General features: G+C 38.5%; 1 protein-coding gene across 1 annotated transcript in view; it reads right to left on the minus strand.

The window, feature by feature from the left end:
• Window positions 1-15,533, minus strand: part of LOC140322402 (E3 ubiquitin-protein ligase RNF213-like) — a 133,866-nt gene that overhangs the window by 40,715 nt on the left and 77,618 nt on the right. Inside the window, exons 38-45 of the mRNA XM_072398975.1 lie at window positions 14,832-14,967; window positions 13,994-14,176; window positions 12,601-12,740; window positions 7,518-7,672; window positions 5,930-6,142; window positions 5,417-5,493; window positions 1,776-1,896; window positions 777-877 (exon numbers count right to left, since the gene is read on the minus strand). Coding sequence (XP_072255076.1) covers window positions 777-877; window positions 1,776-1,896; window positions 5,417-5,493; window positions 5,930-6,142; window positions 7,518-7,672; window positions 12,601-12,740; window positions 13,994-14,176; window positions 14,832-14,967 — 1,126 coding nt within the window. The remainder of the gene's footprint in view (window positions 1-776; window positions 878-1,775; window positions 1,897-5,416; window positions 5,494-5,929; window positions 6,143-7,517; window positions 7,673-12,600; window positions 12,741-13,993; window positions 14,177-14,831; window positions 14,968-15,533) is intronic.

Consider the following 15,533-nt stretch of genomic DNA (forward strand, 5'->3'; position numbering starts at 1 on the left):
ACCATAAAGCACTTATTATTATACATTACTTTTCCATTTCTTTTTCAATATGCAGGCCACTATGACTTTTTAAAACAAAATATATTATAAATATTTTTATGATGATCTGTACACCTGTGTCTGTACAGGTCTTCTAATATTTTACCTCCCCTTGCATATGTTGTTAGCTTACTGCAGTTCCCCCAAATTCTACACAGTGGACACGATCAAAATGCAAACATCCCCTGTACACCCCCACCAGTTTTAGACAGTTTTAAATAAACATAGAGAAACAAGAGATAGAGTGCAGCTTTTCTTTTTTACAGCAACCTTAAAAAAAAGTGAATTAAACCCAAGTAAGTCCAAATGAAACAAGGCAACTTCTCACTGCAATGAGGGAGAAGAACATACTGATTATTGTCTATTATTAATATTACCTTTGAAACTGAACCTTTCAATTTAAAAAACCCACTCAGTAGCTAGTAACTCACCAGCTAAATCCAGAAGAAGGAGGAAGTAGCAGTAGTGATGTGTTCAAGCACACTTATCCCATAAAAGCAGCTGTTCTGTCCACCACTTTCACATTCACTTATCAACCTGATTGCTGTTAGATTTTGTTGTGTTTATTCTTGGGTTTAATTGGGCATTGAGCAAAAGTACAAACTTTGACATCTTATTGAGGAGAATAGTAACAAAGCTGAAATGCTTAGAGTGTGTAGCTGTGGTTGTAGAAATCCTGCTGCAGCAATATTTAACACATTTACAACTCAATGCAATATATGTTTTTTTTCTTTTACCTTGATACAGATACAGCAACTTCATTTCTGCATTTGTGAAGTGCACTTACAACAGCCAAGAAAGATTTCTCTTCCTTTATATCTGTAAAGTTTTCCAGACACTAAAAGAAAAACAGTTACAATGTATGTAAACTTTGAGAAATGATTAAAAATCAAAAAATCTAGGTAGCAAATGCACACTCTAGAACTTCTCCAGAATTGCATAAACACACATCCCCGAATCACTGCTGCACTAATCACTATCCCACCAATGCGCACTCTGCACCAATACCCCCATGACTGCATAAATGCACAATGTATTAGTTACTAAACCAAAACTCAACTCTTTATTTGTCCTGTTCAACAAATACATACGCTTTTGATTATATATTTTTTTTTTTTTACTTTGGATTGGTACATTTTATTGCTCTTCATCTTGCAGCTTTAACGCTTACTTTTTCTCAAAAATGATGCTGTCTATAGGTGGAATCCCTATTTTTGTGGTTATTCAAATCCAAGAGATCATTTATTATCTGGGATTGCTGTTTAGTACAGTGGAAACTTGCATGGTAGCGAGTAAAGCTGATTTAACTGCAAGCCTCATATTTTCATATGTGTTTTTCTAAATAGATGTTTAGAGCTATTAAATGATTTTAAGTCTGAGGAAATAGTCCACGAAACATGACAACTGCGGACCCATCCTAAATATATTGACAACCATTGTTAATTGTTCTTTCAACACAATGACCTGTGCCTAGGAATGTTGCTGTGCAGAATCCAAATGTCTCCTGGTAACTTCTCAAATGGAGCTAAATGATGCTTTATAGTTTTCAAGAAAGCTGACCAAAGTTTCTGGCAAGTTTTTAAATGTTTTGTAAGAGTTTGTCATCATATAAAATTGTACTTTTGAATTATTTAACAGTTTGTGCATAACTTTTATGTATTTTTTGTACTGTGTACAAGGACTTATGTAAAGATTAAAAGTTGTTGGATCAAGGTTGGCTACATTTGTTAACTTACCTGCCCAAGGAACAATGTATGACCTTTTATCAGTCCCTGCATGTTTTCATCCTGAAGATTCTCTTTTACCAGGAGATGTTCCAAAAAAAGTGCCATGGAAAATACACAATTCCAGAGTACTCTGTTAAAAACGTATATATTTAATAAAAAAGTGATACACCATTGCATATTGCATTACAAAGTCAGTCTATAAATAACGAGGCTGATATAAAATATAATTTGACTATTTTAATGCTTGTTTCCTTCAATATACTCTCTATTCACAATTAGGTACCAATGCAGTCTTGTTTTCCACTGGTTGAAGGCATAAAGCAGATCAGTTTCTGACAGCTGTTTCAACATATAACAACAACTTTAACTACTGATTTCAATTTAGGAAAAATAAAAAAGTCATAAGGTGCCAAATCTGGTGAATAAGGGCATGTTCCAGCATAGTACTGTACATTACAGTACAGTAATGTGTAATGTGTTTGTCACATAATGTGTTTGTGTAATGTGTTTGTCAGTCAAAAACTGTTCCACAGAAAGTGCTGCATAAGAAGGAGCTTTGTCCCAGCTTTGTGAACATTTCCTTATAATAATGTTGGTTCACTGCTGTACCTTCTGAATGCCCATGTCAAAAACACACTATGAGCATAGTTTTGAATTTGGACTTGCTTTGACACACTTTTTAGATTCTTAGTAATGAAGGTATTTTCCAGTGCACTGACTGTGATTTTGTTTCAGGATCATACTGGAAGATTCAGCTTTCATCACAAGCCTTGACTTTTGGAAAAAAGTTTGGGTCCACTTCAAGTTGCTGCAGAATGTCAGCACAAATTTCCTTGGAATTTTACTAAAACTTTCAAACGGATGCATTGCTTAACTTTTAAACTTATCATAATTTTAGCACATGAGGGGAAACACAACTGCATTAAACAGTGACTGACAACAAACTAAATGGCTGAGAGTGCTGTTGTTTGTCGTGCATGTTTAGGCAAGTTTAACCTCCCTTGCTGTTATCCCGAGTGTGGCTCGGGGTAATTTTAAGTACCAAAAGCGGTCCCCAAGCCAAACTCAAGGGTGGAATTGCCAGGGAGTTTAAAAAGCTTAGCTGGTCCCCATATGCCCGTGGCATTATTCAGCGGTGCCTGCGGCGCCCTCTAGCGATGCCTGGCATATTCCTCCCCATGCGACGCTGGCCGGGGGATCTGTGTAAACTGGCAATGTCCGGCTGGAATCTGCGTTCCTGGCATGTGAACATTGGGGACGCGAGGCCAAGGGAAGCAGATGCTGGCCGGGCATCTGCATGTGAGCCTGAGGCTGGGGGCCGGACAGTGTGGCTGGGAGGTGAGACCAGGCAGGGAATTTAAAATACTAAGTATTTTTAAATGTAATGCTTTTATATTTAAAAGTACTTATTACTCATACTGCAAGGGAGGTTAAACATTCATGGCAAGTGCTCGTTGCTTTCTTTAACAGATAGAAACATGGTCACATTATTTAATAGTAGAGAGTAGGTTGGAGGTACCCTGTCCTTAAATGGTTTTAATGGTTGTTAGTGTGTGACCTACCCCATATAAGATATAAGGACAAAGGAAAAAAAGAGAAAAAGCTGGGGCCTTATGATAAGGTCACCTTTTGCATGAAAAACCCCCTAAACCTCAAACCCCTTTCTTTCTTTTTTACCCATTTATTTATATATTATTAGCATTTGCCTTACCACAATGTGAATAAATTACTTTCCTGACTTCAATTCCATCACTTTTCTACTATATCTATATGCAATTGTATGAATATTATGACTACTATAGACCTATTTACTAACACCATTGTGAATCTATATAATAGATTATCTCCAATCTTACAACTATACCATACCATTACTGTAAGCTTTATTACCAGGCTCTGTGAAGCTTATATACCATACCATCATCTCAAGTTATGCTATTATACTCTGTGACATAATATTATGTATTTGTTACCAATCATAATATTTATGTGCTGTTGAATTTCTAGCTATAACTTGTTCTACAAATAATTTCTTTGACTAAGTCACTCTAGTTATATTAACGTCTGATACTATATTCAATCCTAGTATACTACTAGGGCAACAACTATTTTCGTTGATACTTTTTTTCTTTCTCATTTAATACTTAATTCTCATCATATATATGTTATCCCTATATACAGCGTCTCTGCAACCCATAAGTCCCCTGAGGTGAAACATGTCGGGTCACCGATACCTACCTTTCAGGATATTTAAGTGTTTAAAACATTTGAAATCACCCGACTTGGACTAACCAATCCAAATAGACCTCTCCCCCAAAAATTGGAACCTAGGGGTTTGAGCTCTATGCTATGGACTGAAACATGGACTTTGTACCTTTATGATTTTGATATATGTTTTTGTATGTTATATGACTTATAATATAACATACTCAAGATATTAGTTGTTTTATTTGAGCCTACAAACCCCAGCCTTTTCTTTTTTTTTTTTTTTTTTTCTTTGTTCTCCTTATTTAATAGATGGACCTAATGTTACAATATTTCACAAGACACAATCTTGGAACCAGTACTTTATATTTTTTTTTTTACAAAATGTTTGAATGAGTTTCAGTTTGAATTTCCCGCACACGCGCCGACGTCATCACGCACGCAGGGAGAAGCCGTCCGTTTTTTTTTTTCTCCGCCGGACGGCTTCTCCCTGCAGAGATCATCCGGCGCTGGAACCCCGCTGGCACCCGACGAAGGCACCCGACGCTGGAGAGATCGGCGGACGATGATCGATGGAGGACGAAGCTGGATGAGCACAGGGGGACCAGGTAAGTAAGGATGTGAAAAATCTCGGGCTTAACCATCCTTGCAATTTTTTTTTGCCCGAGCGAAGGTCGGGCTTAACTGCAAGGAGGTTAAATTACATCTACAGCCCAAACTGTTTGTTTTGGATAGAGCAAGAAAATGTAAAATTCTCTGTCAGTTTGTTGCCATCTGTGTCACACTGGGGAAATTTGCTTTCATTCCATTTCTGTTGATCAATCTATGCGATAGGCCCAAAGTGCAAATCACAACAACTCTGTCACACTGATAACACAAACTATATTTTTAGCCCTCATTTTTAAGCCTTATGTTAAACATTATCAGGTCAAATAGAGAGGACGAATCGTTCCAAAAATTTCAACATTTGATAAATCTCTCCAAACTTTACCAGTTTGAGTTTATTTTATTTACTTAAAATGATAAGTAGTAAAAAGTAATACATTAATGTAAGTGAATACCTATTTGTCCAAACGATTGCTATATAATTAAGCAGTTTCACTGATTCTTTTCAGTGTCAAGTTTCTTGATGTACACATTTAATACATGAGAAAAAGTATAAAAGCCCTGAGCTAACCCAATCAATAAGATGGAGCAGCACACAACACAAAAGCGGATAAACTAGCAATATATAACGCTGGAAAACTGTGGCGCTTAAAGAAAAACATGTAAACATGAAAAAACATCTGTTGTTTTAAAGTATGTTTTTTCATTTTTAAATATCAGTAGTACTGCTTTTTATTGTTTTAATGTTCTGAGTTTAAATTAATGTGGTTTTACACTAATTTTGGCCATTAGTTTATGCACACCCTTTTGCAAGCTCAAAAAAAGATTATCCAGCTGACGCACATGGATTAATGCCAGAGTCTGCTGCATCCTGCATCTTGGGATGAGGGGAAGCTTGTCGTGCTGTATATGTGGGCTAGGAAGACAGTACAGCAGAAACAGAGCAAAACAGGCTGTTTTCCTGGCTGGTTGATAACCAATAATCAAGCGAGCCTAGCTGTAATACTTGTATACAGTAGTTCATTCATTCTGGTGAATCACCCATCTTCACTTTAAAAGATTTTCCTGGCTGTGCATATAGTGCTAAAGTGCAAATTCCTATATTAGATTTGGTTGCTGATGGCGCAATTATAAATGTGCTGGACATTTTTTTTGATATGCACAAAATATTGTTTGAAATACCACTGCTTGGTGTAATTTTGCAAGATATTATATGCACTGAACTTTTATTTTAGGCCAAGCACAAACATTATTTTAAACCTCATGATTTTGCCAATATTATATTTTTCTTTCAATGTCACAAATAATCAAAACATGAATATCAAGAATCCCATGTGACACCATATCCTTACCATCTCTTTCCTTAGTGCTAGCTTGGGACTGGTGATCTTTTGAAGAAGGGAGTCCAAAACTGAGGGGCTGACAACTAAAATCCTGTTCAAGTTTTGTAGCCGGTGTTGAAATGTATTATATCCAATATGGACCCATGGAAGCAGTAGGGGTTCTGTAGCTTGTGCTGAGGATCTTAATTCTTCAATACAGGCAGACAGAGTAAACTCCATGATCTATAAAATATAAGTAGTAGGTGTAGTTTGGGTTAAAAAGTTATGTGTTAATACATTTTATTGTTTAAAAATATTTATGCCTCAATATATATTTGGGTTTCCTGCTAGCCTTTCACTGTGTTACCATGCAAAGCAACTACGAATGCAAGGTTGTTTTAGCTCCACCAGAATAGACAAAACAAGGCAGAATCTTCCATTCCAGTAATCATGGTGTAAGCAACTTACCTGTCCAGCGAGCCTGCGGAGTCCCTGGGGATCACAGGCTGAGGCTGCTGCCCTGCTCCCAGCGTGTCTCTCCCTGCAGGCGGAGGGATCTGTTCTAGCTGAACTACTGTTCGGCCAGGTGGCATCCCCAGCATCCCTATGGACGTGGTTAGAGAAAGTCCTGTTCTCAGCACTCCTGTGGATGTGCAAAGTAGGTATCCCTCTTGTACCCCCTGGGGGCGTGGCACTCGGCTGCCTTGCCGCGGGCTGGGACATAGTTAGTTTGAATTGGATTCAGTTATCCTCCAATCAAATGGCAAAAGGTGGCGCAAGGTCATTGGGCCATTTAAGGAGAACCTGTCCTGAACACCATTGCCCACTATTAACCTCTGTGAGTACAATGTGCATGGGTGCGTTCTCTGTGTCCGGTATATTAACCTGTTTTGTCATTACCAAAGCGACATGGTCTGATACCTGATTCTGCTTGAACTCCGCCTGCCCTCAACCTTGGATTGTTTATGACCTCTCCTGCCTGCTGCCTGCCCTAACCTTGGATTGTTCCTGACCTGTTTCTGCTTTACCCCTCTGCGCCACGCTTATTGGACTAATCATCTGTGATTAACCCTGTCTTGTTTTATGACTACCAATAAAGCTTGACAAAGGATTCTTGGAGTTGGCTGTGGTTTGTGTGCCCAGGCCCATTACACATGACCTAACAACAATAAAAGTCACCCAGATATTCTTTGTTGCAATTATTTGAGCCCTTGATACAATTTTGGTTCAGGGTGGCAGAAATAATATTTTGTAATATAGTGAATCTAAGCTTTGTTGTACACCCATTTTCCCTACTTCAAACAATAGACCCTTATGATTGGTAGTCTGAAACCAAAATATATAGGCTTCTTGTGAATGAAAATAGTATTGATTTGCTAAACTTTATGAGAAGAGTACAACAGAATCACTGGTTGAATGGCTGTCCTAGCTTTGTACTTCAGATGTTATATTCTATTACAATAGGAGTCAGCCCATTCCAGAATCAGAAGGATTTCGATTCATGGCTGTAGTTATTATGCCTAATGTATCTGATATACTATATACAAAAACATTTCCAGGGCTGTAGCTGTAAATTACACTAATACAAAAAAAAAAAACAAAACACTCATATTTCTACCTGTAACTCCTTAGCAGATGATATGCTCATGGTCATAAGGATAAAATCTCTCTTGTAGTTCAGGAAAAGACTGTGTTGTGCATTCTCTTTCTGGCAGGATATCCACTTTCCCAATGGTGTTGTACAAAAGATTTCCAGAAATTTTATTGCAGGAACTTCAGGGAAACAGAAAGTCAGGATAGTTAACTTCTGAAATATAAACATCTAAGTAACAAAATGCAGCAGCTGACCAAAGCAAAACTAATTCATTACAAATCCACTGCCAACACAATAGACCAAAAAATGAATGTAAACCTTTTTAGCAATGCAATGCACCACAATGCCTCTATGTTCTGTGTTTAAATACGTGAGTTCTGTGTTTATAGACCATTGGCGTGTCACTTACAATAAAGGACAACACAACAACACCGGATTAAGATTAAGTGTTTTATTTTACATTGTGGTAATGGAAGCTGCCACAACTTATAAGTGTAATTAGGGCCTAACTAGGGCCTTTACTAACAGTAAAAAATATCCCACCAATCAATTGAGCCAGCAGAGAGATTTACCAGCCATTCTGTTGTAGATTTGGTGCTGTGTTTAAGATCTTTGTCCTGTTGCATGATCCTATTCTAAACAGGCTTTAGTTGTCATGCAGATGGCCTCACATTTGACTCTAGAATTCTTTGGTATACGGAGGAGTTCATGGTCAACTGAATGACATAATACCCAGCACCATGTTTGGCAAAAAACAAACAGTATATCAGCGCAAACACCTCATACCAGTTGTCAAGGAGGTTGGTGGAGGGGTGATTTAGACCATAGAACCTGGGCAATTCACAGTCATAGTGCTTGATTTATGAAAGCTATCCAAGACTGAAGGATTATTATTAAACTTTATATTCACTATCGTGGGAGAACCTGGGTGATCCAGCAATCCTTGAATGGAACTGGTCCAGGAATGTAAACTTTGTCAGTTATTGGAAATTACTTTAAGAAATCCATTCCAGGTTTTGCTGGACCACCCAAATTCCCTCATGAAAGTCTACCTTCTCCAGTCTTGGATAGTTTTGATAAAATCAGGCCCAATGACTGCAAGTTGTCCAGGTTCTATGGCTGCAAAACAAGCCTAAAGCACATCAACAATTGGTATGAGGTGTTTGTATTGATATACTGTTTGTTTTTTTCCAAACATGGTGCTGGGAATTATGTCCAAACATCTCTACTTTGATCTCCTCCGCTGATTACATTGTTCAAGAAGTCTTGTGGTTTTGTTCAAATGCAACATTGAAAACCTAAGTCATGATAAGCTAATTTTAAAGAGAAGAATCTAAAGCTGCGTACACACTTGCAATTTTTGTCGTTGGAAAGGATCTTTCACAGATGCATGAGCGATGCTGTACATACAGCACCGTTCATGCTCTATGGAGAGGGGAGGGGGGAGAGCGACGGAGCGGCACCCTGCTGCGCGCTCTCCCCTTCCCTTTCATTACGATCGGCTGTCGTCCATCGTCCGTGGATCCGGCAGGTCGGTCGTCCGGACGATGGACCACACCGACTGTACACACGGAAGATTTTCGCCCAATAATTGGCCGATGCCGATTATCGGGCGATAAAAATCTGCCGTGTGTACGTAGCTTTATTCTGGCTACCCTTCCAAACAAACCATACTGTAAACTATAAAACTAACATGCTAACTGAGACCTGTAGTCTGAGATGTAGCTCTTGTTTTTTTTTTTTGCAATTTTTCTGAGCACTGCACATAATTGTCATTTATATTATTATTAATAAAAAAAACCCTAGCGGTATTCCCGAGTGTGACTCCTGGTGGATTTTACCTGCAAAAAGTACTTGGTAATCCCGAGTCACACTCGGGGTCGCCAAAAACATAAGAAGAAAACGTATACTTTCTTCCTTTGGCATCCCCCGAAGTCCTGCTCGTCCCTGCAGGTCCTCCGGACACGTCTTCCTTCTTCGATCTTCTCCCGGTGAATGCAGAGACGTCAGTGCATGCGTCACTGCTGGCGGGAGGTGCGGCAGGAAATTAAAAAAATTTTGTATTGGATTCAATACAAAATAACTGTATCGAGTCCAATACAAAGAAATCTTTGTATAATATATATATATTTCTATAGATTGTAGGATCGCCCGTAGCAATGGGTAAAAAGATATCAGGGAGACAGACAGCAGACTTTAAAGTTGCAGTTGAAACCAGGCTCCTGCCAACTATTTAATAGCAAATTACCACACAAAGCAGTAGTACTTCATTAACTTGCTGCTTTGCAGAGTTAGCTCGCTGCTGGGCAGGGTGAGCACGCTGCTGGTCTGCGTTAGCAGCCACTAGCTGCTTCAGTATCTGTTCCATTTTCAGACAGAACTCAGGTCCTTTAAATCACTGCTGCACTGAACACTGCTATCTTCTCCCCTAATCTGCCCACATTCTCCACCAATTGTGGGATCAGAGGGACAGAAAGCAGACTTTAAAGTTGCAGTTAAAACCAGGCTCCTGCCTGTCTATTTGATAGCACTTTAACACACACCAAAATGGCTCGGCTGAGCAACTAAAGACGCTCACTGTAGTAGTCCTTCTCTAACTTCCCTAAAAGTACAGCAGTTTAAAGCAAAACCAGTCCACGGGCAGGTTCTCTCTGTGTATGTGTGGGTTTCTTTCGGGTACTCCGGTTTCCTCCCACATCCCTAAAACATGCAGTTAGGTTAATTGGCTTCCCCCTAAAAATTGATCTTAGACTACATTAATGACATATGACTATGACATTAGATTGTGAGCTCCTTTGAGGGACAGTTGAGTGACACGACTATGGACTTTGTACAGTGCTGCATAATATGATAGCGCTATTGAAATACTGTGTAATAATAATAATAAGGCAGTCTTTAAATAAAACATGTTCCACTTACATTACATACTTTCTTGGTGCATGGCAGAGCTCTGTTCCTCCACAGCTCTGGGAATTAACTGTACTGCCTCTTAAGCACCCTCCATCTTGCAACACAGTCCAGCCTGCAACACAGTGGCTGATCCTCTTCCCTCAGTCTCTTGCTGATCAATTTCCCAGCCTGGATCCTTCTGGCTCACTGCCAGTCTGGCATCCACTCTGGCTTTCTCTCAGCCTGGAATCCATTCTGACTCTCTCTCAGCCTGGCATCCCTCTGGCTGATTACTTCCTCTGCCAGCCTCTTGCTGAGCACACCTTCTCTCTTGCACCAAAGTACAAGTGCATATATTCCCAGTCAGGGTTGGGTTGGGCGAAGGGGCCCACACTTTCACTAATTTGGCAGGCTCCAGGGCCCTAAAGTTTTAGGTTTCTTTTTGAAAACCTACACAGACCTCCTATCTACTCATTATTCCCTCGAGCCTTTACATTACATTGTCCTGACACTTTCTAGGGACACTATGTCACAATATATACTATACATGCTACTGTACAGTTATATTACAGGTTTTAGTATTTTTAGGCCTACAATGTAAAATAAAATTCCATGCAAAAAATGCAATGCTTTTTTGCATGAAAATACAGTCAGAATTAGAACACAAAGGGGGTTAATATTCATAATAATAAACATTATTTATATAGCGCCAGCATATTACACAGATCTGTAGACATCTGACCTTGGGGTCAATTTGCTTGGAAGTCCACTCCTGGGAAGATTGTAAACTGTCTAGAATGTTTTCCACTTGTGAATAATCTTTCTCACTGGAGAATGATGAATTTCAAACTGTTTAGAAATGGCCTTATAGCCCTTCAAAGATTGGACCTAATGTATTAAAGCTCTCCAAAGCTGGAGAGGATACACTCTCATCAGTGAAACTGGGTGATCCAGAAAACCTGGAATGGATCTGGCACAGGATTCAAAATATTTACTAACAAATGGCAAATTATTAAAAAAATCTATTTCAAGTTTGCTGGATCACCCAGCTTCACTGATGAACATGTATCTTTTCCAGCCTTGGAGAGCTTTAATAAATCATGCCTATTGAAGGGAGCAACAAATGGCTTCATTGAGATCATTGCTGATGTCTTTCCTTCTTGGCATTTTGTTAACAGACACCTGAATGGTCCAGACCAGCAAATTGCAAATAGGTGATGAAATGTACTGATGATCAGTTAATGAAGTATATTAAATAGCAGCACCTGGATACTACTAAGCCATTCTAATTTCCATGTAGTATTCCCTAAATAGTATTATGTCATTGATTGTCAATTTGATTTTAGGACCCAGTAAGGTCTAGATGATTATTATTATGACTCTAGAAAAGAACAGAGGTTGTACATGACTGTACATGACATGGCTGCACATGCCCAGTTCATCATTGGTTGCCAGGGAAACTGCCAATCCAGGCTTCCCTTGCGTGTGTCAGAAATCAATAAATCATGACTGGCCATGCTGGGGTGAGACAGATGCTGGAGTTATTTCATTCTAACATGACAAATTAAGATGTCAGAAGATTGTCCTTGGGAAGGATCAGGGATGGGTTCTGTTTTAAAGGTTAAGTGTTGCAAGAGAATTATGGCAGTGGATTGTGGCCTTAATAAGGGACTAGGAGAGTGGTGTAGCCAGCTGGGAATACGGTTTACATAGGATAGGTAGGGGTGCATTGGTAAAACATGTGGGGGTACAGTGGGGAAGATGTGCAGGGGGGAGGGCTACAATGGGTAAATAAATGTGCAGGAGCATACAGTAGAGTAATAGATGTGCAGGGGGTATAACAACATGTGTAAGGAAGGGGTTTAGTGTTTTGGAACAGATGTGCGGGTGGTACAATGAAGGTGTGTGGGGAGTGCTAAGTTTTACACAACCATACTTCTTTGTTTAAAATGGCTTTTTCTGGAAGCAGTGGTGTCCCTGCAGTAGTTGAACACACTCTTTGCTGAGTCAAATCCAGGGCTCTCTAAATCACTGCAGAGAGACTGATGCACTTAGAGAGCAATGGTCTTTCTCTGAAGCATTACAGTGAGAAGCCAACTTTTCCACTATGACTGTAGCTGCTCCATGATCTAAATTGAAGGTAACACTGTAGGTAAAATTTAGCTACATAGCAAGATAATGGCAAATAATGTCTGGAAAACATAAGACTACAAATTACCTTCTGCATTATCTATATGCTGGGCCTGAGTCCAAATATCTTCCAGATAATCTTTAATTCTCCAGCTGTAGGGAAAACAGTTTTCCCCAAATACAGAAATATTCATGAAGTTCTTTACCAGGATGGTTTTAGTCTGTGAACTGTAACAAAGAACAACATTTATCAGTTTTAATAATCAGTGTTTATACTGAAATATTATCAGTTTTAATAATCAGTGTTTATACTGAAATATAAGATGATCTGAATATAATAACCTCCTGCTACATGAAAAAACAGAAAAATACACTGACTGAAGTATAAACCTGTGGCACAAATGTGTCTATAACTGCTAACATTCAAAACAGTAATCAATAGAAATGCCAATAAAAATGATGCTGGTCATCATTATTTATATATGCTTAGCCAATCATGCAAGAGGGCAGACAAGCACATTTGTCAACCCCTTGCAGGATTGGGCCTACATAAGGACAGGTTCAGAATCATTGTGCCGTCACTGGACCAGCTGTATTGGGACAACAACAGAAGATCATTCACCCGACGAGTGGTGCTGGTAAAAGCTTTAACTAAAAGTTGGAATTGAAAATCACAATGCAACATATTGCATTCCAGATTTTTCCTAATTTCGCACATACAAAATGGTTCCAGACACAGCATAGATTCTTTACTTTTACTGGAAGCAAAACTTCTAGATGTGTGAAAACAGTGGGTCTGATTTAATAACACTTTTCAAGACTGGAGAAGATAGACTATCATGGGGGAACCCAGGTGATCCAGCAATCCTGGAATGGATTCTTTAAAAATCATTTGGCATTATCAGTTTTTAGTCTTCGCTCATGGAGATCTTTAACAAATCATGCTCAAGGTCTGCTATATCATTTTCAAAAGATAAGAAACAGCCTCAAAACTGTGATCTTAGACTGATTCAAAAATAAATATAATAATGTAATATGGCAAGGATCACACAAACTTAAGTATTAAGTGAGACTTTCAGTAAGAGGTCAACCCTAAAATTAAACCCTGTCACACTGCCCATTTACACCAAATTAAAGGGATCTCCTTAAAGCTTATTCTTTCACCCAGTTATAATATGATTCACAATACTTTCTCACTGCTGCTATTTGAGTCATAACTATTTCCTAATACCCTCTGATTTTAGGAATGGAGGAAGGATGGGACCCATCAGTGCTCCTCCCATGCAGTGCTCAAACCTAGTGGCCCATCTCTGGGCTTGAACACTCACATAACAAATAGGGTGATTTTTCCCTCGTGTAAGCTCTGTCTCTGGGTATTTTGCCTTTTGCATTTTGCTCTAAATTTGCTAGTTAAAAGAAACATTATAAACAAAGAGAATTACTATCTGCTCTTTATTTAGCTATTTCTATAAAAAAAATACCTGTGGTTATCTGAGATAGTAAGAAGATTTTCATTTTGAAAAATGTTCATCCATAGGCATTTCACATAGTCTTCCACATGCTGGTTCACAAGGAGGTTCAGGTTGGCGTTACGATCCACAACAGACAAAATTTGTGACAAAAGTGGTGTCACAGCTGCCTGAACACGTTTCCAAAGAGTTTGTCTGAGCAATGAACAATACTAATAATATTATTTTTAAAGTACCATACAGATAACTTTACATCATTATATCAAAAGCTATCATAATGCAGTTTAAATTAAACAAAGTTACAAGCTTTTGAAGACCTGTTTGCATTTTGTTTTGTTATACTAAAAAAGGTCAACACTACAAAAGTTACTACAGTTTGTATTTCTGACCTGCCATAGGAACAAGTATTTTGTATAATTATTGGAAATAAATAAAAGATGTACTTTAATGTATATCTAAGATCTCTTTTTCTCTTTTTGATAGTGGGAAGAGGGAAATTAATCAACCTCAACAAAGAGCACAAAACGGTAAGTTGTCTTTTGTTGTTTATGTAGAATTGGAGAGATTTTCCTTCATTTTATTTCATATTGCTGTGTATGTCCTCTTTGGGAGATTATCTTTCTCCCTCCCATAATACGAGAGTAAAACAAATTTGCTCCTAAACAGTTGTCGCTTTTCAAGTTTTACACTTTTCCTCACTTTCAGTTCAAATGACGAATGGTTACCCGGAATATTAGGCTAACCTTCCCGACAATTCTAAAAACTTGACATTTAAGGTTCCAATTATTTGTTACTCAATTCAAAGCAAAAAAAAAAACATCTTAGTCTTGGATACACTTTTTGGATGTACCTGAAAGTGCCAGATTCCTGCAGAGCATCTTGATTTTCTGCTACCCTTACAACCCATTGTTCAGGAAGAAGTATATTGTCTTCCTGTGCCTTTAGCAATTTATGTAGACGATACTTCAGCATTTTTAAGAATGAACCTACAGGTGAAAAATACAGTAAATATTAGTAATGAAGGGTAAAATAATACAGTGCCAAAGTGCCAGAGTGCCAAAGCCTATCACTCCAATCTAGGTGCAATCTAGTGGCAAGTGCCACTGAAATTAGGAGACTAGCTTCTGGTTCTGGTGGAGAATCTACACCTTGCCCCTGCAAGAATTTTACCAACCTGGTGAACATGGAGAAATAGCTGTTTTGCACTAAACAGCATAAAAATGAAAGACATGCCTAAGAAGGGAAAAGTAATGTTTTGAGGTAAATATGAGAAATGCCTGGATATATTTTAATTTGTCCCTGCTACTGGAGTGAGGGCGATTTATTGACCTACTCCCAGAAACTCAGAGAGGGTCATTTAATCTCCCTCACTCCTGAAGCAGGGACGTCCTATATTTGTATAGAAGGATGCATAGTACACTGTTTCACCAATGATAAGGCACTGTCCTATATTTTTTGAAATGCCAAAATATGCCCTAGGTCTTATTTTCAGGGGGATGTCTTATTTTTCCATGAAGAAAACTACAGTACACATTTATTGTTGAAAATCACT

Source organism: Pyxicephalus adspersus, chromosome 2 (assembly GCF_032062135.1).
Source record: "Pyxicephalus adspersus chromosome 2, UCB_Pads_2.0, whole genome shotgun sequence".
Taxonomy (NCBI): domain Eukaryota; kingdom Metazoa; phylum Chordata; class Amphibia; order Anura; family Pyxicephalidae; genus Pyxicephalus; species Pyxicephalus adspersus.